Genomic DNA, 25,730 nt, shown 5'->3' on the forward strand with positions numbered 1-25,730 from the left:
TTCTAGGGCCTTTGAGGGCTCTCTGACCTGGACACCCCCATCATGTCTCTGAGCACAGCACTTAAACACAAGTTCCCCTCTCCCAGGAACTCCCTTGCCCTCCTCCCCTTCTGGATAGTGGCCCCACACCATAACCCCCTTGACAATCTCATGCTGGGCAGCCCTCAGCCCTGTCCAAGCACCATCAATAGGCTTATATGTTACTGCCTGTCATGGACATATCTTTCTCTTCGTTTCCACCTTTACTGAGGTATAATCAGCATGTAAACAACTCTTTTTTGATCTCCCTTGCCCCTCTGCATTTTGGGTAGAGAAGGAATACAGATTTTGCAGGAAGAGGGACAGGAAGGGCACCCATCCCTGCTGCTGCCCACACTCCTCATCCACCCCAGCTGTAGCTCAGAACTCCCATCCGATGAGAATGGGAGCAGGGCTGGGGCTTTGGCCCGGACCCTCTCCCACCAGGAAGGACAGCTAAGCAGCTACAAGAATAGGTGGTGAGGTGAGTCACTGAGCAATCAGTGTTCCCTAGACAATTATGTGTGGTGAGGTGAGTCACTGAGCAATCAGTGTTCCCTAGACAATGACCCTGAGCATGTGCTAACAACCAGGTGACAAGGCCGGTGGCTCAGAAAGGGTGGAACAGCAGGGTTTCCTAGAGAGAAACAGAATGCTCACATTAGCAGACACTTATTATAAAATGTCATGTCCAATAGAGGTGTTCCAAAGGAAGTCGGAGGTAGAACCCTCCAAAAGCATGTTGACTATTGATCAAAAGGAAGAAACAATATCTCATAAACAAATGGTGGTATGTCCATGTTGGATGGAATGAATGAGCCTCTTACACATGTAGCACTGGGATGAATCTTGAAAACATACCAACACAAAACAGGTCACACTACATGACATCGCTTACATTAAGTCCAAGAAGAGATCAATCCATCCAATCCGGTGGTTCTCAACAAGGAGTGACTGAGTCCCCGGTGGACATTTGGCGCACATGTCTGGAGATGTTTTGGGTTGTCACAGAAGAGAGTGCTGCTGGCATCTACTTGGAAGAGGTCAGGGCTGCTGCTGAAACTCCTAGAGCCAGAAGACAGCAGGACAGCCCCCGCCACAGAGACATATCTGGCCCCAAAGGCCGACAGTGCCTATCTACAGCGTCATCAATCTATAGCATCAGAGAGCTCAGCATTGTCTAGGTGGGTGCTCACTGGAAGAAGCACGAAGAAATCCTCTGGGCCATTAAAAACAAATGCACACCATGCTTGCCATGTCACCAGACAGTAGCATACTCATCAGTACTCATTGAATTCTGTACCTCATTTTACTGTATGCAAAGCACAACTTGATAACACTGATTTTTTTATTTTTATTTTCCGCTTAGAGTTGACATTCAATATCATTTTATATTAGTTTCAGGTGTGCAGCATAGTGGTTAGACATTTATATAGTTTACAAACTGATCCCCCGATTAGTCTAGTTCCCCACCTGGCACTATACATAGCAACACTCTCAGTTGTGATAACCCAAAATGTCTCCAGACATTTGTGCCAAAGGTCTCCTGCAGGCTCCATTGTCACTGTTGAGAACCACTGGATTAGATAGATTGGCCTGTTTTTGAACGTCATATAAATGACATCATGTAGTGTGTGCTGTTTTCTGTTGGTATTACAAAATTATTGACTATATTCCCTACTCTATACTTCACATCCCTGTGATAATTTTGTGGCTGCCAATATGTACTTCTTCATCCCTTCACTTTTTTCACCCAGCCTCCAACCACCATCCTATCTGGCAGCTATCAGTTTATCCTCTGTTACTATGAGTCTATTTTCATTTCATTTGTTTATTTATTTTGTCCTCAGATTCGACGTATAAGTGAAAACATATGATATTTGTCTTTCTCTGTCTGACTTACTTCACTTAGCATAATTCCCTCTAGGTCCATCCATGTTGTTGCAGATGGTAAGATTTCATTTTTCTTATGGTTGAGTAATATTCCATTGTATATATGTACCACCTCTTCTTTATCCAATTATCTATCAAAGGACACTTTGATCATTTACTTGTCCTAGCCTTAATGAATAATGCTGCAATGAATATCAGGGTGCATATATTTTTATAGATAAACGATTTCAAATTTGGGGAGTAGATACTCAGAAGGAGGATTCCTGGGTCATATGGTAGTTCTATCATTAATTTTTTGAGGAACCTCCACACTGTTTTCCACAGAGGCTATACCAATTTATAAGCTTGCAAACAGTACTGCACAAGGGCTTCCTTTTCTCCACATCTTATTGTGGTTTTAATTTGCATTTCTCTGATGATTACTGACCTTGAGCATATTTTCATACGTGTATTGGTCATCTGTATGTCCTCTTTGGAGAGATGCCTATTCAGGTCTTTTGCCCATTTTTAACTGGATTGTTTGTTGTTCTTGTGTTGAGTTACATGAGTTCTTTATAAATTTTGGATATTAACCTCTTAACAAATATACCATTGGCAAATGTCTTCTCCTATTCAGTAGGTCGCCTTTTCATTGGGCTGATGGTTTCCTTTGCTGCCCAAAAGCTTTAGTTTGAAGTAGTCCCATATGTTTATTTTTTTCTTTTGTTTCCTTTGTCTGAGGACATATATCAGAAAAAAATTACTAAGATCAATATCAGAGAGTTGCTACCTATGTGTTATTCTAAGAGTTTTATTGTTTCGGGACTTACAGTTAAGTCTTTAACCTATTTGAGTTTATTCTTGTACATAATGTAAGAATATGGTCTAGTTTCATTTTTTTACATGTACCTGTTCAGTTTTCCCAATGCCATTTATTGAAGAGACTGTCTTTATCCCATTATATATTCTTGCCTCCTTTGTCATAGATTGAATGGCCATATAGGTATAGATTAATTTCTGGACTCTATTCCATTCCATTGATCCATCTGTCTGTTTTTATGCCAGTACCATGCTGTTTTGATTACTATAGCCTAGTAGTATAGTTTGATATCAGGAAGTGTGATACCACCAACTTTGTTCTTCGTTCTCAAGATTGCCATAGCTATTTGGGATCTTTAAAGGTTTTGTATAAATTTTAGAATTATTTGTTCTATTTCTGTGTAAAACGCTATTGGTATTTTGTTAGGAATTGCAGTGAATCTATAGATTGCTTTGGGTAGTATGGGCATTTTAACAATGTTAATTCTTCATATCCATGAGCATGGTGCTTCCATTTATTTGTATTTTCTTCCATTTCTTTCTTCAATGTCTTATAATTTTCCAAGGGAGTTTTACCTCCTAGGTTAAATTTATTTCTAGGCATTTTATTTTTTTTTTGATGCAATTGTAAATGGGATTGTTTTCTTTATTTCTCTTTCTAATAGTTCATCATTGGTATATAAAAAATGCCACCAATCTCTGAATATTAATTTTGTATCCTGTTATTGAATTTATTTATCAGTTCTAGCAGTTTTTTTTTTTTTTGGTGGAATCTTTAGGGTTCTCTATATAAAGTATCATGTCATCTGCAAATAATGACAGTTTTACTTTTTCCTTTCCAATTCATATGCCTCTTATTTCTCTTTTTTGTCTGATTGCCATAGCTAGGACTTTCAATACTACATTGAATAGAAATAGTGAAGGTAGGCATCCTTGTCTTGTTCCCAATGTTAAGGAAAATACTTTTAGCTTTTCCCCGTTAAGTATAATGTTAGCTATGGGTTTGTCAGATGTGCCCTTTACTATACTGAGGTGTGTTCTCTCTAATCTCACTTTGCTGAGAGCTTTTACATAAATGGATGCTGGATTTTGTCAAATGCATTTTCTGCATCTATTGCTATGATCATATGATGTTTACTTTTCAACTTGTTAATGTGATGTATCATGTTAATTGACTTGCAAATATTGAAGCAAACTTGTAATCAAGGAATCAATCCCACTGGATCACGGTGTATGATATTTTTCATGTATTGCTGAATTCGTTTGCTAATATTTTGTTGAGGATTTTTGCATCTATGTGCATCAGAGATATCGGTCTATAATTTTCCTTTCTTGTAATGTCTTCATCTGGTTTTAGAATCAAGGTAATGGTGGCCTCATAGAATGAGCTTGGGAGCTTTCCCTTCCCTTAACATACTTATGCATCTCCCAATATATCTTCCTAAATCAATATAAAACAAAAAATAAATAAATAAATAAATCTACACAAAACCATGCCATCAGCATAACTTAAAAGCAGAGGTCAAAACTTTAAAGGAACTGAAAACCAAAATAGAAAAATTCCCAAATCTCAGGACAAAACCTCTCACCCAACCACCATCCTACCCTACCCTGCCACAATGCTCTGTAGCAAGCAAATCAGATGATTTTTTTTAAAAACAAAAATGTGGGGAAGAGGGAAAAGAGCAGTTGACAGTGTGACCTGTTTACTATCTCAACCTCTGCCAGAAAGACTAAGTAGTCCTAGGTCTAAAAATGCTTAAAATAGTTTCCAGGTAAATCTTTTCTACATCACACTGGAAGTATTAATTCATGCAATTAGACAAGAAAAATCAATCCAATGTCTAAGAATAGATAAAGAAGTAAAATGTTATAAGCACAAAGGTAAGTTCTGAAAAGTTATGTTGTTTTAAAAGAAATAATAAAAGTAGTCTGTTTTTGACTTCTCCAACAGAACAAATGATAATTTTTACAGCCTCCTGTTCAGAGTTTGTGGTTCATTTCTGTTCTACTTTCTACTTTTCATTGAAGAAATCTCCAACTAGGAAACTAAAATTGTTGTTTAAGAATCTAAAATAAATCAACTTAAACGCAGACCTACATGGTAATATGAGACATGTCAGAGTACCTGGCCTTCCAAATATGTGAAGAGAAGAAACAAAACTAAAAGGTTAATACATAAGACTTTCAAATAATATTATATTAATATTAATTTTGAAAATAAAAAATACACAAAGCCAAGGATAACTGGCAAGAAGAAAACATTTTTAACATACACCACAAACAACAGTCTCATGTTATAGAAAACTCTTAAAATTAAGAGACACAGAAAAAAATAAAAGTCATCCAAATTGAAAAAGAAGAAGTAAAATTATTTATTCAGAGTAAAATTTTTATTCACAGATAGAAAAAAGAAAATATTAGAGTTAATAAAGGAATTCTGCAAAATTGCAGGAATCAAGATCAACACACAAATATCTGTTGTTATGATGCACTAGCAATAAACAAACCAAAAAATAAGAAAACAATTCCATTTACAAGAGCATCAAGAAGTTTAAGATTTTAAAAATAAATTCAGGCAAGGAGGCACAAGACTTGTGCACTGAAAACTATAAAATGTCACTAAAAAAATTAAATAAGGCCTAAATAATGAAAATTTATCCCATGTTTATGAATTGAAAGACTTAATACTGTTAAGAAAGTAATACTCCCCAAAGTGATCTACAGATTTGATGCAATCCCTATCAAAATACCAACAGCCTTTTTGCAAAAATGAAAGATCCGATCCTAAAATGTATCTGGAATTGCAAGAGAACTTAATAACCAAAACAATCTCAGAAAAAGACCTAAGGTGGAGGACTCACACGTCACCCAATTTCCAAGCTAACTACAGTTATTGGTTACTACTACTCAGAAAACAATGTGGCACTGGCATAAGAACAGACAGATATATCAGTGGGTTAGACTGAGTCCAAAAATACGCCAATAAATCTACAGTCACTTGATTTTCAACAAAACTATTTCAAGGGAAAAGAATAGTCTCTTCAACACATGGTTTGCAAAAGAATAAAGTTGGACCTCTACCTCACACTGTACATGAAAATTAACTCAACATGGATCAAAGACCTAAATATAAGAGCTAAAACTATAAAACTTTAAGAAGAAACATAGAAGTAAATCTTCATGACCTTGGATTCGGCAATGTTTCTTAAGTATGACACCAAAGACATAAACAACAAAAGAAAGAGTTAAAGAATTGGACTTCAACACAGTTAAAAACTTTTGTGCATCAAAGGACACAATCAAGAAAGTGAAAAGATGATCCACAGAATGAGAGAAAATATTTGTAAATCACACACACCTGTTAAGGGTCAATTATCTAGAATAATGAATTTTTACAATTTAATAACAAAAAGACAACCCAATTTAAAAATAGTCAAAGAACTTGAATAGACATTTCTCCAAAGAATATATATATAAATGGCCCACAAGAACATGACAAAATGCTCAACATCATTAATCATTAGGTAAATGCAAATTAAAATAGCAATGAGAAACTCTGCATACCCACTAGGATATCCATAATTGAAAAAAATGGAAAATAACAAGTGTTGGTGAGAATGTTAGAATTTCATATGTTGCTGGTGAGAATGCAGAATGACATGGTAACTGTGGAAAACACAGAATTACCATACTACCCAGAAACTCCACTCTATCTAAAAGAATTGAAAACAAGAATTAGAACAAAAACATAAACACGAATGTGTACAGTAGCACTGCCACCAGAGTCAAAAGGTGAGGAAAAACCAATATTCATTAGCAGATAAATGGCTAGACAAAATGTGGTCCATTCACACACAATGGAATATTATTCAACCACTAGAAAGAGTGAGGTACTGACACATGCTGCAGCATGGATGGATCTGAGAACATTATGCTAAATTAGAGAAATCAGATACAAAGGCCACATATTAAATGAGTTCATTTACATAAAACATGCAGAACAGGCAAATCCATAGAGACAAAACTAGAATGGTGGTTGCCAGGGGCTGAAGTGTGAAGGGAATGGGCAATGAATTCATAATGGGTGTGGGTTTCCCTTGGGAGGTGATGAAGTTATTCTGGAACTAGATATTGATGAGGGCTGCACAACATTGTGAATGTACCCAATGCCACTAGCTAAAATGGCTAACTCTTTAAAATGTATTAATGCAGATCTCTTGAATATAAGATTTATCCATATACCTATGTAGGACAATGAGTTATAGAAAAACTATACAATTTTCATTTAAAATTGACTAGGAAAACACAGTATTTCAAAAAAAACAGAAGCAAATTTACTTCACTCACATAATATGGGATGTTAAAAAGACAATTATTTTGCATTTTCCAAAGTTTCACTTCTGTTACAAGAGTATTAGAAATATTCAATATTATAATAATATTAAATGACCATTATCGACATTTAACTTTTTAGTACTCTGTCAGGTGTGGAGCTTAGTAACCAGTTCTGTACTATTTCATTTAATCCTCACAAATTCTCAAAAATATAAATTTTTATTAATTTATAACAATTATATTATGAAGATTAAATAAAATAAAATATGTATTATATTTTTATAAATTTGGAAATGAAAGACACTCTTCATATGATTATAACGTTTGTTTCTGGACCTATTAAAGTGAAAAACAATTGAAGAACAAAGATTGAAATTTGATAGAAAAATAGAAAAGAAACATGAACAGACAAAATATGTAAAATCTATATAAAATCTTCATAGCCTTTAAATATATGAAAAAATATTTAAAACCCATAATTAGAGAAATGTAAATTAAACCACCACTGAAATACCATTTCCTACTTATCAGAGTAGCAAACATTAAAATATAAAATGCTTCCCTTATTCTGTTTTCTTTCTTTCCACTCTGACATTTGTTATTTCCTTCCTTCTACAGACTGTGGGCTCCCTTTGTTCTTCTGTTTCCAGTTCATTACGGTTAATGTTAGGCTGTTTATTTGAAATTTTTCTTATTTCTTGAATGTTAGCACAATAAATTTAATTTTAAATGTAAAACAACACTTTCTTTGGCAAGACTGTGGGGAAACAGGCCCTCACGTGAAGTGCTGGCAGGGACGCTAGTGAGCACAGCCTTTCAAGAGGGGAGTTTACATTCATTGAACATTATTTACAACAGCCAAACTATGGAAACAACCTAAATGTCCATCAATGGATGATTAGTTAAAGAAGTGTTACATACATACAATGGAATATTACTCAGCCACAAAAAAAGAATGAAATTTAACCATTTGTGACAACATGGAATGGACCTAGAGGGTAAATACCATATAATTTTACTTAGGTGTGAAATCTAAAGAACAAAATAAACAAAGAAACAAAACAGAAACAGACTCATAGACAGAGAACAAACTGGTGATGGCCAGATGCGGGAAAGGTTGACAGGCTGGATGAAAAAGATGAAGAGATTAAAAGATACAAATTGGTAGTTACAAAATAGTTATGGGTATGTAAAGTAAAGCAAAGGGAATATCATCGATAATATAGTAATAACTACGTACAGTGTCAGTACAGTCTAGTAGCCACTACTAGACTAGTCAGAGGGATCACTTCGTAAATTATATAAATATCTAACTAATCACTATGCTGTATGCCTGAAACTAATATAAAATAATATTGAATATCAACTTTAATTGAAAAAGGAAAAATGGGGGGAAAGGTGAAAGGGAATAAGAGGTTCAGACTTCCAGGTAAACAAATGAGTTACAGGGATTTGGTGCACAACATAGGGAATATAGTTAACAATATTGTGATAGTGTTGTATGGTGTGAGGTGGTTGCTAACTTAATCATGGTCATCACTTCTTCAGGTACATAGATGTTGAAAAACTATGGTGTACAACTGAAATGAATACAGTATTGTATGGTAGCTATATTTTAATAGAAATCTTTTTTAAAGGATACGTAAATTTAAAACACAATGAAGTATTATTAACATTTATTAGATTGGCAAAATTTTTAAATCTAGCAAAGCTATAGAGTCAATGGAAAATTGCATTCAATGCTGGTATCTGTTGAAGTTTAAGGTATTTATCCCAAATAACTGGCAATTGTAGACCCTACAGCAAAGATTGTCAAATGTTAGCACACCTCAAAACCACCTGGAGTGCTTATTAAAACATATCGCTGTGCCCTACCCCCAGAATTTCTGATTCAGTAGGTCTGAGGTGAAGACTAAAACTGCATTTCTATAAAGGTGTCCACTGAAGCTATAATGTTGGACTCAGGATCAAGCTGAGAACCACAAGCCTAGACAAATGCATGTGGCTGTTCTCAGATGCATATATAAAAATGATTATAGATGGACTATTTTTAACAGTCAAAAACTAGAAACAACTAAAATGTCTACTAATAATAGAGTGGATAAACTATGATATACTTGTAAAATGGAATTTGATACAATAAAAAATGATATATACAACAAAATGCACAAACATCTCAGAATATTGAGAAAGAAAATACAGAGCCTAACTTCATTTACATGAAGTTCAGAAACAGGCAAAACAGAAATAAAATTTTTACTAATGTAGGCACATGCAGTAACAATAGAAAGGCAAGAAATTATCAGAAAAACCAGGGTAATGGGTATATTACAGGGGCAGAGGATTGTGCTCAAGAAAGGATACTCAGAAAGTCTGGGGTACTGAAAACGACTATTCCTTGATCTGGGCTCCAATGCTTGCTTTTAATTTTTTTTTTTTTATTAAACTGTAAGTTTATTTAATGCACTTTTTAGATTTCTTTAAATATTTCACAATAAAAACTATTTTTAAAAAGGGGGTGGGGGAAATTTTGACAAACGTAACTAAACCTCATGCTCACTTCGTTTCTTTGACTCTTCTGGGAATCTACCCAGAAGACAGACCTCCAGCAACATGAGAATGCATGCGTGCAGAGGTATTCACCGTGGCAACTGGCTGTGATGTCAAAACACTGGACAACCTACCCCCCATGCAGGGGACAGGTGGAAAATCCTCAGCCTGGAGCTGTGAGCAGAGCCAGAGGCAGAGCCAAGGCTGAGGACTCTGAATCCAGATGCAACAGGAGGCATCTCCCCTCCGCCTGCTGTTCCCACAGTGTGAGCTGTTTCATGGGCACATCTTGGGCCCCTGATGTGTTGAGACCATCTGGATGACTAGGTGACTGCACCCTTAAGGCCTCTGTGTAAACTTGAAGGCTCTGGGGGACAGCCATCCACCCAAGATGGCCCTGTAAGCTCTCTTGCTTCTCAAACTTTGCCTCCCAACCTGGAGTGACTGCCTCTGCCTGCAAGACCAGTTGCAGGGTCCACCAGGGGACTTCCCAGGTTGTGAACTGCCATGACCTGCACAACTAGAGGGTTAACCTGAGGTGCGGGGGGCGGGGGAAGCCTTGACGGAGGATTAAGAAAAACACAGAGACATAATATAGGAAAAGCTGGGGCCAGGTGGGACACTGCACTCTGATAGAGATACAGTGACCCCGAGGCAAGCTCGGCGCATTTATTATATACACCTAAAAGTCAAAGAGGGGGTGGGAGTCTTCTCCTCAGGACTTGAAACTTCCTGGCAATAATAATCTTCTGAAGGCCTGTCTGTACCCGGTTATCTGTGCTAAACCACAGCAGCTGTCTGTTCTTTGTTTGCTTCTCTGCCCTTGGCAGATTGCAACACAGTCAAGCATGGCTCTGCCAGTGCTTCGGCCACAGATCCAGCTCAGATCCGGCTCTCTACAGTGAACCAGTAGGAAAATGCGGAGACCCTGTGGGCAGGAAGAGAGACACTGGAATGCACCGTCAGCTGAGAAAAGAAGTTTCAGCAAGGGCCCAGGATCAGGCACCGTGTGCTGCCCTTACATGGGTGCCATCTGCAAAGCCAAGTTGACCAGACAGAGTGACCTGGACAAGAGACTGGCCCAAGAGAGGCCTCAGTCTCCAAGAGGGTTCTTGGGGGCACCATGTCCATACCAGAGTGCAAATAGGCCCCTTCTGGAAGGCTACCCTGCATGGTGGGCACTGGAGCAGAGCACACACCTTCTGCAGCTCAGGCCAGGCCATTTCCAAGCTCCGGGGTAAGGTAAGGGACAGAGAATCATTTTGCCAAGAAGGTCACTGGCCTCAGGAGGAAAATAAATAAACAAACAAACAAACAAGCAAACAAATGAACGCTTGGCTCAAATAAGTAAAAAGTGAGAAATTTGAAGAGAAGCAAGAGAAACTAGTCAGTGTAAGAACTGCAAAGATAAACTTCAGTTCTGCACTGTGTCCAGTTTAGAGAGGAAGAAGTGAGAGCAGGTGAAATGGGCTCAGGGAACACAAATGAGGCAGTGGACTCTGAGAAAAAAAGACAAAAAGCAACATGAAAAGCCGGAGGCAGGAAGAAAGCTACCTGGAGCCCACTCCCAGCCAACACCACACCTGCTGGGAGTTGAGGAGGCAGCATGGCCGTCGCCAGGCCCCCAGGCCACTATGCTCACTGAGGACCCTGAGTTCTCCCAAGTTGCCTGTTGCCCCTTCACACCCACCTTGAAGCCTGAAGAGGGCGGTGCCTGAGGCCAAGTCCTCACATGGCTCTAAAGGGACTCAGGCGGGAGGAGCCTGCAGCATCTGGAGGCCCAGGGGCAGCTGCCCACACAGTGTGTGCGGTGCCATATGCTCACAGGGAGTATGACTTCTATATCATTGCCACTATTACTCGCTTCGTCAGTTCTGATATTGGGTTGATCCCAGACCACTCAGAGGTGGGGCCGGGCCAAGCCCTGGACCCCCTAATTCAGTCTTCTGAAGAGCCTCCTCACAATCTCTTCCTGGGTTCCTCGCCAGCCTTCTGCCTTCCAGATGAGCTTCCTTGCAAGCCCTCCCCGCAAACAACGTTTCCAATCACAAGTCAGCTGATGGAGACTGCAGCTAGTTCTCGGACCAAGAAAGTACTGGGATTGGAGACTTCGTGACAGTCCCTGGGGAATGTGGGCAGCAGAGGCGCAGCTTCCTCTGTGCCAGCCCGGCATGCCACCACCACCCATCTGTGTGTGAGTCCTGCCTCCCGAGCCACAGTCTGGAGGCCACCTGCTTCTGGGTTGACATTGGCTGCCAAGGAAGCACCCACCTCATCCTCCTTTATATACTAGTTCTGAGACTGACATGGTGAGGCCCAGGCTCCATGGTTCCAACTGCTCACACATCAGCTTTCTTGGTCACTTGCTGGTAGCTCTTTTGGGGACACCGGAAACCTTGGAGTCACTTGGCCCAAGTAGCTGGTCTCTCACTGCCCATCACAACTGGCCCTCTCTCTGCCCTCCTCACCCCATGCTCACACTCACAGTCACTTGGTGCTGAAGGTCCCTGCAGAACTGGAGACTGCGTCCTCTCACAGCCATAGGCATATTCACCTACCCAGTTAAAAAAAGGACATTGACGAGACTTACAGTAATTAGTGGTTTCAGCTTCGGTGTAATTTACATTTCAAATGGAGAATTATGTGGACATTTAGTTCAGTTCATAATTGAAGTGAGAAGCGCTATATCCAGTTCACACAGAAGAGAAGCCCACTCACTCCTGTCTTCCCGCCCAGGCCATGAGTTGGTAGTGGGAGGATGTGGAGTCAGTGGGCTCGGCCCCCTGACCATACCCTCCATGGGGCCGAATTGTTGGAAATGCTGACCTCCAGGCCTACACTGCCCATTGCCTTAATCCAAGTGGTTCCAAGTCACCACTCAGCCCAGTGGAGTGTGAGCAGAAGAGCTACCTGTCTTTCGGGTGAGGGCAGTGGAAACGCAGTGGGCCCCTAAGCTGAAATGGGTGGACTAAAAGGACTATGGGAACTTGAGGAAGGGTGGCATTCCTATACCTTGACTGGCGGAGTGCCTACATGGACAAGTTTGTCTGAACTCGTGAGTCAGCACATATTTTCTGTGAATCATACCCAAATAAAGCTGATTCCAAATGATAGAAAATCAGCTGAGCACAAGAGCTTTGCAAACTGTAAAGTGCTATGGAAAGAGAGGAATGATTTGTGAGTGGTCTGGCTATACAATGTGAGTGTAGCTTTTGGTGGCACTCTTCAAAGGGTTTTACCCCAGTGGGCCATCCGAGACCGGCCCAGAGTTTACATGGACGGCGGGGAAGGGAAGGGGGACACTGAACAGGAGTGACACTTTGCCGTCTTCCTTGCTCTGGATGAGGAGGCAGGAGCTGCCAAGGAAACAGCTGTGCATCTTTTGGGTATGAACTGCCCTCAGGGGAGGGTGAAAGGGCATCTGCCTGGGCAGGTCCCGCTCCTCCATTTACACTGCCTCTCTGTCTCAGCTTCCTGTGTCTTCCCACCTGTACTCTGCCATCTGTGGACACCTCCCAGAATAGTACCCGATGCCCCCTCCTCCTGCGCTTGCCTGTGCCACAGCCCCTTGGCCCTCGGCCTAAAGCCTGAGTCCGTGCAGTATGTGGACAACTTCTAGGGCTTGGCCTCCACCCTCTGGCCACCTTCCCAATCCTCAATACCCAGGTTTCCATTCCTGGTTACTCTGCCTCCTCACATGAGCCTTCACAGGCTCCCAGGAGATTCTCAGAGCAGGTCAGCTCTGCTGCTGCCCTTGGCTGCCTGGAGCCAGGAATCATGCAGAGATGCATGCAGCAGTGGTCCGTAGGGTTATGGTTGCAGCAGCCACGGGGGCCTTGGGATGAGGATCCTAAGACTTGGAAGCAATACAGGCTCAGTGAGGTCAGCCTGGCTTGAAGGAAGTGGGCCAGGGCTGTACCTCCCACACCACCACTTCTGGTAGCCCCCCTCACCCTGGGGCCTCTGCCAGTGGTTGGCATGTCGTCCTCACCAAAATTGCATTGGCAGCCCTCATAATCCCACGCAGCAGACATGACTACTATCTTTGCAATGTAAGTAGGAAACTGATGCATGAAGAGGGGGTGGCTGGTGGCCAAAGTTCCAGGGCAGGAATTTTTTTTCCTATCAGAGTTGACATTTAGTGTCATTTTATATTAGTTTCAGGTATACGTCATAGTGTTTAGACACATATAATTTATAAAGTGATCCTCCGATAAGTCTAGTACTCATCTGACACCATACATAGTTATTAGAATATTATTGACTATATTCCCTATGCTGTGCTTCACATTCCCATGACTATTTTTTAACTGCCAATTTGTACTTCTTAATCTCTTCGCCTTTTTTACCCCTCTCCATAACCCTTCCCATCTGGCTTGTTCCCTATATTTATGAGTCTGTTTGTATTTTGATTGTTTCTTTTGTTCTTTAGATTCCACAAATAAATAAAATCATATGATATTTGTCTTTGTCTGACTTATTTACTTAGAATAATACTTTCTAGGTCCATCCATGTTGTCACAAATTGGATCATTTCATTCTTTTTTATGTCTGAGTAATATTCCATTGTATATATATATACCACTTCTTCATCCACTCATCTATTGATGGACACTTAGATTGCTTCCATATCTTTGTTATTGTAAATAGCGCTGCAGTGAACCTAGGGGTGCATAGATCTTTACAAATTAGTGTTTTGGGTTTTATTGGAAGTACAATTGCTGGATTATAGGGTAGTTCTAATTTTAATTTTTTGAGGAATCTCTACATTGTGTTCCACAGTGGCTGCACAAATTCACAATCCCACCAACAATGCACGAGTGTTCCCTTTTCTCCACATCCCCGCCAATACTTGTTTGTTGACTTATTAATGACAGGTGTGAGGCGATATCTCAGTGTGATATGAGATGCACTTCTCTGGTGACTAGTGACCATGAGCGTCTTTTCATGGGTCTGTTACCAGAATTTGAAGTCATATTCTGGATCTAGAGGCCATGTCTCTGACCACAGAGCCATACAGGTTCTGAGGCAGAACCTGCAACATGCATGTGGATAAACTAGCTCTTCCCAAGCAATGTGATTTACTTGTGGCCAATAAGTGGAGAAAGCCACAGCCAGGCCTTCCAGGCTCTTTCTGTACCTCTCAGCCAGCTGGATACAGAACCCGGACCAACAGCCAACAGACAGTTGAGCAGTCCCCGGGGAGAGGGGCTTGAGATAAAAGGAGCCTCATTCTTGGAGGGAGCCACCCAGGATGGCTGTCCAGTCAGGAAACTGCACAGGTTAAGTAACTGGGAGTGAATTTCCTGTGTGCTAAATCTCTAAGGTTTTTTTTTCTCCCTAAGATCTACTTGTTACAGCAGCACGACTTAGCCTGTTATTAATTGCAAAGGGGAAAAAAAAGGTAATTTAATAGTGGAGAAACCTGGCAGATACCACCTTAACAAAGCAATCAAGGTTGACATCACCAGTGATTGGACACATCGACTTGGACCTCTTGCAAGATGCACGGAGAAAGGATTCTTGCCAAAAATACATAACATCAATCTTATTATAAGAGAACTTCAGACAAGCTCAAATTGAGGGACATTCTGCCAAATAACTAGTCAATGAAAAAAAGACTCCAGAACTATCAGAGGTTGTAGGAGACAGAGGAGACAATTAAATGCAAAGAATTGGATCCTGGACTAGAAAAAAAAGGACATGAGTGAAAATTTGTGAGATGCTAATGAGGTCCGTGAGTTGACCACGTTGTCTCAACACTAATTTCCTGGGCTCAGTAATCGTAGTGTGGTTGTGTAAGATGCAATGGGAAAGGGAGGTGCAAGAGGGGGCACTGAAACTCTGCACTGTTTTTGCAACATTGTGGTCAATCTAAAATTATTTCAAAATAAAAAACTGAGAGAGAGAGAGAGAAGAGAGATTATATGTGATGATGAGGGACACCAAATGGCCTTTCTCATGGCTTTGCCCTTGGTACACTGTCAGGAAGCCTAGACGAAGAAGACTCCATTGTTTCACAACTTTACAATTTTTATAAGAGACCACCCCATTCTTGCAAGTCTAGCTCAAGGGCACCTCATTCACCAAGACTGCTCTTCTGTACATGTTGGACTGAATGGTTTTCTTGCCCGCTGGGCATCTGACATGGAGTCAAGGGCTCTGCCTTTGACTATAGGATTTCTGAGAGAAGGAACTGGGGCTCTGTGGCCACATTCCATTCCTTGCAAAGTTATAGGACACCTGGTCATAATGCTGGCACCGACAGCATTATGCCCCCACCTGGGAGGCGGTGAGACTGCTGGCCTTCGGCCACCTCTCAGAACCCTTCTTGGGCCCTATGGTGACCAGGCCTTAGACGGCTTCACTGTAGACCTCTGACCTCAGTCAGGATAATTTGCTGAAGAGCAAGCTTTCAGCACTGGGGGAAGCACAGGGCATTGCAGGGCACAGCTGGGATATCCCGAGTGTGGCATATCAGTCCCTCGAGGGGCAGGGCTTCCAGTCAGGTGAAAAGAGCTGCTTCTCAGAAGCAAGGTGCGCAAGCATCAGGGAGGTGCTCGGGCTTGAAGGTGGAGAGCTGCAGGGTGATGCTGGACAGTGTCTAGAAGGAAGCCCCACCCAGAGCACCCCAGGGCAGACTGGCTAGTGAGTGAACAACACTTTAATAATGAAGAGCAATGTGGCTGTCACAGGGCCCAGTCTAGAGGGCTGCAACTGCCACTTACCGAGAAGTCAAGTAGGGGAGGAGAGGATTCTCAGAGCAGCAACCCCAGCAAGAGGAGGCTGACAAGGCCTGCGGGGGCGAAGGAGACTTTGCACGCAGTGCTGTGGGTAGTGGTCAGGATGAGCTTAGTGGGGATGGACGTTGAGGTGGAGATGGACCTTGAGGTGGAGATGGACCTTGAGGTGGAGATGGATTATGAGGTGGAGATGGACTTTGAAGTGGAGATGGACGTTGAGGTGGGGATGGGCGTTGAGGTGGTGCTGTTGTCTATACACTCAAACATTTTGAACCAGACTTTTCCAATCGTCTGGTTTCCAGAAGACAGGAGCTCACAGGTGGACTTATTGATGTTGGAGCAGCCTTTCAGCATGAGCCACTCCGTTTCTGTGGATGCAGATGGAACAGTAAAGCCTCAGCCTTTTGCCCTTTCCACCCAAGTGCTCAGGGACCTATGAGAGCTAAAACGAGCCAGGAGGAAGCAGCTGGCACCCAGAACACACAGGGGTCCCCGCACAGGGTCCATGGAGTCAGACCTGAGCTCATGGGAGTATAGAGCTGGACCCTGGACTCAGATCCCAGTGCTGTCCTACATGGCTGGCAGGTGGCGAAGCCCAAGGACTGCTCAGACCCGCTGCAGCCCTCTGCTTCCGCCAGGAGGGGTTTGGCTCTGTAGGGTTTGCTTCCCATTCCTACTCCTCACTGGACGCTGTTCTCTGAGCCAGACTTTTGCCAGTATTGAGGGAAGAACAGCCAGAGAGGATGCAGACAGTTCCATGTGTCTACTTTAAATGTGAGTCTGCTGTGATAACCAATTCAACGGCGCCATTCCTAGGAAAAGGCTGAAGAATTTGCAAAGAAAATGTGGCTGTGACAGTGGCAACCTTTTACTGAGCATTCACTATATGCCAAAATTGCTCTGTCAGCTTCCAACAGCCCTTGAGGATGGGCGGTTTTCAAAGAAGAAGGGGCAGGAGCTGGCTACTGATCTGAGGCAGGCTAGATCCAAACTTGCACTGAGGAAGAGGGGAAAATTGAAATACATCAGGGAAGAAAGCCACCCACTGCGGATTTACAGCACATGTCAATGCCGGGAGTTGAGTTACAGTGACTTAGGGAGACATTTTGCTTGGCACATGTCTACAGTATTTTTTTAAAGTGACTTTGGCAAAAACAAACAAAAATCCTACATTTATAGTGACTTTGATCTATCTTGCTTTCAGAATAAGTCAAACACTATGAATTTTAAAAAATCCATCCTTTGCACCAGAAGACACCTGGGAACAACGTGAGCAGACAGAAGAGGCCCTCCAAAGTCACTGCCACCTCAGACACAGCTTGAGAATTGAGTGTCAGAGTGTGCAGACACCCTGGAGTTTTCCAAAGTAAAAGGATCTTAAAGTGCACAGGACCAAGTGAGAGAAGTCCATCTGAAAAAGCTAATACTGTATGACATTCTGATAAAGGGGGACTCTGGAGACAGTGAGAAGGTGAGGGGCTGCCAGAGGTTGGGGATGGACAGACAGAGCACAGAAGTTCCCAGGGTAGTGAGACTGTTCTGGTTGGGGCCACAGTGGTGGGTACCTGTCCTTGCACATTTGCCAAAACCCACAGAAAGTACAACACAAGCGTGAGCTCTGATGTGGAACTATGAACTCTGGGTGGTAATGATGTATGGATTATAACAAATGTACCATTTTGGTGGGGTTGATAGTGGGGCAGTCCATGCATGTGGAGTGGGGGCAGGAGGTATATCGGAATCTTTTCACTTTCCTTTCAATTGCTTTGAACCTACAACTGCTCTAAAAAATAAAGTCTATTTTTTAAAAAGTAAAAAGAAGTTTAAGGTAAGTGTGATGCTTGGCCCAAAGGAGAAGTCTGTGATTTCAATTAAGCATTGATTTCCAATGTCATCATTGCCATTTAACAACTTGAAATCAAACTATGCATGGGTGTCGGTGCTCTGAAACTCATCATTCTGAGCCACGCATGTCATGGCAGAAACTGGCTGACTGTTCATTTAGCCTCAGGCCTCTTCCTTTCCTGTTGGACCACCCGAGGCTGAGCTGCACCCTCCATGCAGTTCAGCCACTAAATAGACATGGGAGGGAGATGTGTTCCCTTCCAGACTGCCTTCCCCACCCCTCTCCAAACGGAAAGACACCCTGGTCGCTGCAAGGAGCTGGTCCACGTACAGCAGATGAGAAATTGGAAGGTGGTTCCTAAACAGTAATCCACTCTCCCTAACTAGTCAGTATTTTACTCTTTAAATGCTCACGCATCACATTGGCCTGAATATTTAAAAATTAAAACATTACCTTTTATTTTAATTGTTAATTTCAGTATCATAATGATTAATATCAATTTGCTTTTGTGGAAAAGAACAACTGGTTGGCTATAAAGCCCAGTTTGACTCTTTCTTCCAGATGTCCAAGCTTTCACAAGCCAGCAACTAACTCTCAGTGACAAGTAGCAAAAAAAAAATGTATATATAAAAGGAAATGAAAGTCACACCCGCACACTCTTACACAACAGCAAAACCTGGTAAAGCGGTAAATACTAAGAGGGACTGGTGCATCTAAATGGACCTGGCTTGATTAAAAGTCACAGGAGAGCAGAGTTCAAGTGACAGCAGTCCAGGAGGGTTGGCTCTGGAGGAGAGAGACAGACAGAGCAAGCAGCTTGGGGCTGGTGAACAGCCTCGCTTTCTCACTGGCATTCTGCTCTTACCCTGCACCCTGCTCACCTCCCCAGCCCTTCTTGTTAACCCAAACTTACGGCCAAAGGCTTGATATGGTTCCACTCAAGTTCCATAAAAGGAGCTGGAACTCTAAGACATACCATTAAATTCTGCAACTAGATTAACACAGAGTTCTCCTGGTTGACACTTCCGGAATTTCTCAACACAGGACGTTTCAGCAACACTATAACATGCAGGGCATTCCATGCTGGGCTCATCTTTCTGTGCAGAAGCTGGGCAGATGAAGAGGCATTACTTCAGAAGAGTGTCACTGCATAGAACATGGCCCTGCCCTGGAGGAAGGCAGGGCAGGCAGAGGCATCCCACAGGCACCCCAGGAGTGTGGCGGCTACATGTGTGGGGGCCTCAGACCCTGCCTGCAGGACATACTCATCCCACGCCCACAGCCCTCCAGTGTTTACTGCCTGGTCCCAGCCATCCACCCCCACAGACCCACTGGTCTCCAAGGACTGTGGTCCACGAGTGTGCTGGTCTCAGGAAGGAAAGGTGAGGTGTGAGCCAAAACCAAACATGAGCCAGCAGATGTGTGACCATCACTGAATTCTGCTCTGAGCAAACGCATGCACGCCGTTTTTACCCTTTGACCGGAGACTGAGCTCCGCTCTTGATATACTGTGCTCTGTGACCATTGCCTTTCAGGCCACATTTTCTCCTTTTTAAAATGAGGGGCAACAGTTCTTAAACTGTTGTCTAGGAACCCCTGGGGTCCCCAAGGTGCCTTCAGAGAGTCCCCAAGGTCAACACCATTTTCATAAGAATACTAAGGTGGCATTTGCCTCTCCCTTTTCTTCCCTCACAGAGCAGTGGGTTCCAGAGGCTGCTGGTGAAATGGCTGCAGACTAAACTCAGAGCAAAGGGACAGCTGTCTTCCCACGCCAGAATCTGAAGGGCTTTGTGAAAGTACTAACAGTGACACTCTTCTCATTGAATGTTTTGAAAATATAGTTCTTTCTATGTAAAAATGTTATTAATGTAGACATGTTTTATAACTTTTTAGTGAACTAATAAAGGTTTTTACTTTAGCTTTAATTTCTAATCCAGTGAACACTGGTAAATATAGTGCACATAAAGAAAAGGTTCTTGGGTTCTCAATAATGTTTAAGATTTTTAAAAGCGGGAAGGCTCCCACAAAGTTTGAGAACCACTGGTGAGCATCTAGTCCCACACACAGCCGGCGGCACTGTGCTTCCCGCCTCTGCTGAGAAATGGGCAGCACCGCAGCAGTGCTGGCCGCCCCATTTGTTTCTCCAGTACTTGTTATGGTCATCTGTTACCATTATCGAGATGTCACTGACTTCTGAGCACCAGGGCGAAGGGAGAAGTGGAGTTGAAGAACAGATGAACCTGTGGCGCTGGCCAGCACCCACCATCACTGGCGTTCTTGCAGGAGTCCCCTTGGCAGCACTCGCTTTCAAAGTGGAAGCGTTCTTCATCGCTCACGTGGACCTCGAAGTCCACCAGCCCATCACTGCAGTTGTACGCGGAGCAGGACTTGTCCTGGTACACCTTGCCTGCACAAACAAGGCTGTGAGCTGCCACTGCCGCAGGCCAAGGCCTCAGCACACTGCTATGCGCTGTGACTTTGGAGACGCTGAGCAGGGTCTCCTGCAAAAATAAAAATCCTCCCCCAGGAGGCAGCCCCATCCCTGAGCAGCAAGTCATCAGAGATGACAGGGGGAAGGCTGAGGGTAGCCTGGATGCCCTGGGGCCCACTGCAGTCCTACGTCTCAGAAAATTCAGAAAACAGCAGCACAGACTAGCTGCACCCTCACTGAGCTTGCACCCGCAGGGCCAAGGAGCTTCCGGTCAGCGCCACCACTACCTGTGCTCTCTGAAGTGTGGCCACCAACCACACCGACCACATTCCAAGTGTCAAGAACCGCGGGTGGAGCCATGAAGGACAACTTCCATACAGAAATTCCGGTCACTTAAGAGAGGCCCACGGAACAGCCTGGGCCCAGTTATCAGGAGAAGCCAGGAACAGGTGACAGTGAGATGATGCTACAGAAAGCAATGGACCAAAGCCAGATAATGGGACAGCTGCGGGACAAATAGCTCTGCTTTCCCAACAAAGCAATGAGATTGAGCAAAACAGTGGTTGTAAAGGTTACAAAACAAATTAGACACAACATGACGAATAGCAAAACGCAGTGTGAGCATTTTCTTCAGATCCAAATTCCAACACAGCAGCTCTAACATAACATCTTTGAAACAATTGGAACATTTTTCAGGTACCCTGGGTATTGGAAGAAATTAAAGAATTACGAGTAATTTTCTTAGGTTTGATAATGGTATAGTCGTTATGTAAAAAGAAAAAGTTCTTATCAGAGATGAATATTTATGAGAGAATGCCGCTAGGTTTGCTTTAAAATAGTATGGGAAAAAATAGCAAAATGTAGATAATTACTGACACGGGATGGTGGCTGCATGGGCAGTTTATTGTACTCTTCTTCCTGCTTTTGTGTATGTTTCAAAATGTATATGCCGAAAGTTAAAAAGAAACCTGAGTGTTCTGAGAGGAAATGATCATGCCAGAGCTTGCGCCCTGGGACAGGGTCTGAGTGGACCAGGTGGGATGGGGGGCAGGAAGGGCATGGAGGACGTCCGGGATGGGGGAACCCAGCACTGAGCCTATGGCCTGCACTGGAGTTTAACCAGGAGCTGTCCCTGCTTCTCACACCTACTGACATAAGTCTAACAGGTGTCTATCCGGGGCAACCATTTCAAGGAGCCACAGGGCACGTGTCTGCCTGGCTCTGCCTCTCACCCTATCTGGCTCCCATGTCTTCCCCAGGGCGGCCTTTGTGACCCTTCTGTCCTTGCATGGCCCTCTTTTCCTCCTGCCCAGTACAAGTCCCAGATATAGGTGGATAACACTCCCACACTCACCCAGTGATGCGTTAATCAGGAAACTGCTACAGCTGACGCTGGCATTTAAGGGACACTCAGTGACGTTTTGGTTGGCACAGGAGTTCTCCAGGGAGTTACATTGCACACAGCTCAGACCTTCTGGGGAGACAAGACATCCAGACTCATCAACATTCATTCAAGAGTGACTTGTGCCCACCTTAAGGGAGGAGAGTAGCATGGATGGCTCCCTTTCCCTCTGGGCCCCCCAAACTTGAGGCTGTGAGATGGAGCCAACCCATCATTTCTCCCCACTGTCCACAGACCTTGATTCATAGCCCAGAACAACTCCATTGAGGTCCTGCTCACAGAGGGGTCTCCTGCTGTGCCCTGACCACACCTTGACATAGGAGATCCCAGAGCACCAGGAGGAGAAAACTGATGCCGTGGAAAACAGGGCCTTTACCCCAAAAGGCAGCCACACAGTTTCCCCTCACCTGCAGACACCACTGTGAGTGCTGCCAGGACACCAGCCAGGAGGATGCCTTTCATGGTGCTGGAGTTGACGTCTCTGAGGATACGGACAGTGGCCACAGCACCTAAGCCTGCAGAGACACAGTGAAGGCAGCCTCAGGATATCATCACACCTGAACAAGCCTGGCACACAGCCTGTCCCTGTGACACATTTGGCCTCAGCTGGGGACAGAGCCGTGCTGTACACTCCACTGGCCCTCACTCCAGGCCAGTCTGCATTCCCCAGTTCCAGCAGTCCACAGACACGCCCCTTCAGAGCACTGAAACACAACTGGGCTTTTCTGCAGAGACACTGGCAGTGGGGCTCCAGGAAATAGGCTAAGCTCTCCCATCCAGCATGATGCCCATCCCTCAGTGCCCTCTGACATGTTCACAGTGCACACTTAGGGGCTGTAGCCACCACCCCAGTAGTCTGCTGAGGACTCACTGTGTCCTACACACTCCACACACACCAACTCGTGTAACCCCTCCACCCAGCAGACAGGTACCACTACTAGCGTCACCCTTGTCTCATAGGGAAACAAGTCCCAGAAAGGCCAAGTCACACACTCAAGGTGTAGGGCACACTCTTGGGAGGTGTCAGAGCTGCAGTGGGCCTAGGTCCCCACCACCACCCACACAGCCTCCGACGGAGGTGGCACCTAGAACCGGCCTACAGGACTGAATCAGAATGGTGTCAGCCCTGGTTGCAATGTCATCACTGCCGCATCCATGCACATAAGGAGCTGCCAGTGCTGAGCCCTTCCGCATCCACCACCGATTCACCATAAACGGCAACCGGAACTGAGGCTGCTGAGGTTCAGCTCTACTAACTTTGGACAAAAGGGGACTTGCTGAGTGTCAGTCCCCAGCCATATCCCAAAGTGCAGCTGCCATATGGGGCTAGTGGCTGCTGGGGCAGCCAGCACGAGTTCAGAACAGTCCCTGCCTTGTTGACAGTCCAGGCTACAAGCTGCAATAAATGTGGCTGCCCATCTGCAGAGACAAGCCTGCAGACGAAGCATTGATGGGAACATCCACGCTAACACAGCTCCAAATGTCTTTCCAAGGGGTAGGACCTTCACCTGGGAGCTGCCTGCCGCCTCCCACTGCACCCCCACACACACATACCACACAGCACATAACACATACATGCACACAAATGCATACACACCACACACCATGTATAACACACACTCACACACATTGCACACAAATACCATACACCACAGAACACATCACACACAGCACACACACACCATGTATAACACACACATGTACACGCACAGCACATCACATACTCACATATAACCTACACACACCACAGATACACTTACACTCACTACGCACCATACATACCCCACACACATCATAGATAAAACAGACATACACACACTTCTCTGCACCATGATCCCCTGACCGACTTATCAGGGGTCTGTGAAAAGGAAGAGAAGCTGGTGCAATCACAGGGAGCGCTGACACGTCTGCTACCTGAGGGACTTGCCATCTAGCGATCCAAGGGGAGTCCCCTACTGGATTGGATCAGGGGCAGGCGTTCTGTGCTCTGCAGCCTGTGCCCCACACCAGTCACCCTTCCTGGCCAGAGCCCCAGCGGGGAGATGAGTTCAGGCATCAGGCCTCCTAGAAGGGCCTCTCCATCTTGAGTAAGAAAGAGAAAGGGGTGAGAATAGAGGCCACGGCAGCCACATCAGACACGTGTACAAGTTGCCTCAGTTGCTGGTGTGAACCAATGACCAGCCCATTTTCAGAGGGAAATAATGGAGGCCCAGAGAGGTGAGGACCTGGCCCAGGGACACACAGCAGAAAGGCAGAGCCTGAAGGTGGTGAGACCCAGGGCCCTGCTGGCCACCTGCCACTGTGTAGAGAGAGGGAGTGGCCCTGGGCCAGGGGGTGGGGGCAGGGAGTAGGGGAGGACAGGGGGAACTGACAGCCCTAATAAAGTGCTTTCCTCCATCCTGTCCTCTCCTCTCATGTGTCCTCACTCAAAAAAGCCAACAGTCAGAGGGGCTTAAGGATCACACTACACCTCACAGGTGAAGAGCAGCCCAACTGCCCTGAACTCCAACCCACCCTGTTTCCTCACAGCCCTGCAGCCCAGCCCCAGTCCTCACCTGTGGTCTGGTCCAGAGAAGGCCCTGCAGAAGGAAACCTCCAGGAGGTTGTAGCAAGTATGCGAGGGGCCTTATATAGCAGGTACTGCTCAGTCAGAAAGCTTGCTGCCTGAGGGAGGGGCTTCAAGCAAGGAGGGGCCCTGCCCAAAGCAGGGCACAGGCAGCTTAACCCTTTGGGAGGAGGGCACTGGTCCAGCTGTCTGAGGCCACCCGTAATCTGGAACAAACTCAGTCAAAGTTCACCTGTGGCAAAATGTGTACGGAAGCAAGGTGTGTCCCCACATCACCTCATGCTGGCTATGGCCCACTGAATGGACCCCGATCTCTGCTAATTAGTCACAAGTATCGCCTTACACTGACCTGGTGAAGCAGTCACCTTCATTAGCCATTTACAGTTGAAGAACCAAGGCTGGAAGCAGCATGTTAGAGACTTGCCCTGGGTCTCATACCTGGGCTGGGTCAGTACTAAGACTCAGGCCACATGAGGTCCGCACGGCTCAGGAAAAGGGCTCAGCCACTGGGACAAGTGTCAACCTCACTCAGTCTCGGGGTCTTCCAGCCCAGACAAGGGTGAAGTGTTGTGAAGCTGCACGGGGTACAGGGATGTGAAGCCCCCACCCGCACCTCAGTGAAGAGCCCATGGCCAGCACTGCTGCCACTGCACATTTTCCAGGCCGTCCAACTGGCCCAGCCATCTGGGCAGCCCCTGTAGGAAAGAGCCCAGGTCGGCCCAGGCCTGTGCAGCCCATGGTGCTCCCAGCTCTGAGCGTGGACCTGAGTTCCCCGCCCTCCTCCTTTTTCTGCTGTCCTTGCCACCACACACACACACCACTCACACAGGGGGACAGGTTGGGAAGGGACCAGGGATGCAACACCACCAGCTTGCAGCTAAATCTTGAGGTTCTCTGCTCTGAAAGTACAACTTGTCCACTTGCAGCCCACTCAGGCCTGGCCTGGGGCTCAACTCTTCCTCTCTCCCCTAAACTCATGCCTTTATTCAGCAAACACTGTAAGAGCACTCGCCATGGGTGGGGCCTGCCCCTGGCATTTGGGAGGTTTCTGAGCAGAGTCAGACTTTGCCCTCCTGGAGTGGAGTCTAGAGGGACAGAGCACACCAATGAAGTGACAAGCAAGCTAACTACAGGGCGCATTAAGA

The 25,730-nt window shown here is 44.6% G+C and overlaps 1 protein-coding gene across 1 annotated transcript in view; it reads right to left on the minus strand.

Moving 5' to 3' along the window:
* LYPD8 (LY6/PLAUR domain containing 8) overlaps window positions 1–22,522 on the minus strand; it is a 39,215-nt gene extending 16,693 nt beyond the window's left edge. Inside the window, exons 1-4 of the mRNA XM_039885591.1 lie at window positions 22,427–22,522; window positions 21,972–22,091; window positions 20,450–20,593; window positions 19,163–19,294 (exon numbers count right to left, since the gene is read on the minus strand). Coding sequence (XP_039741525.1) covers window positions 19,163–19,294; window positions 20,450–20,593; window positions 21,972–22,091; window positions 22,427–22,481 — 451 coding nt within the window. The 5' untranslated portion in view covers window positions 22,482–22,522. The remainder of the gene's footprint in view (window positions 1–19,162; window positions 19,295–20,449; window positions 20,594–21,971; window positions 22,092–22,426) is intronic.
* Window positions 22,523–25,730: the final 3,208 nt, after the last annotated feature.

This window comes from Pteropus medius, unplaced genomic scaffold, assembly GCF_902729225.1.
Source record: "Pteropus medius unplaced genomic scaffold, Ma_sr-lr_union100, whole genome shotgun sequence".
Classification (NCBI taxonomy): domain Eukaryota; kingdom Metazoa; phylum Chordata; class Mammalia; order Chiroptera; family Pteropodidae; genus Pteropus; species Pteropus medius.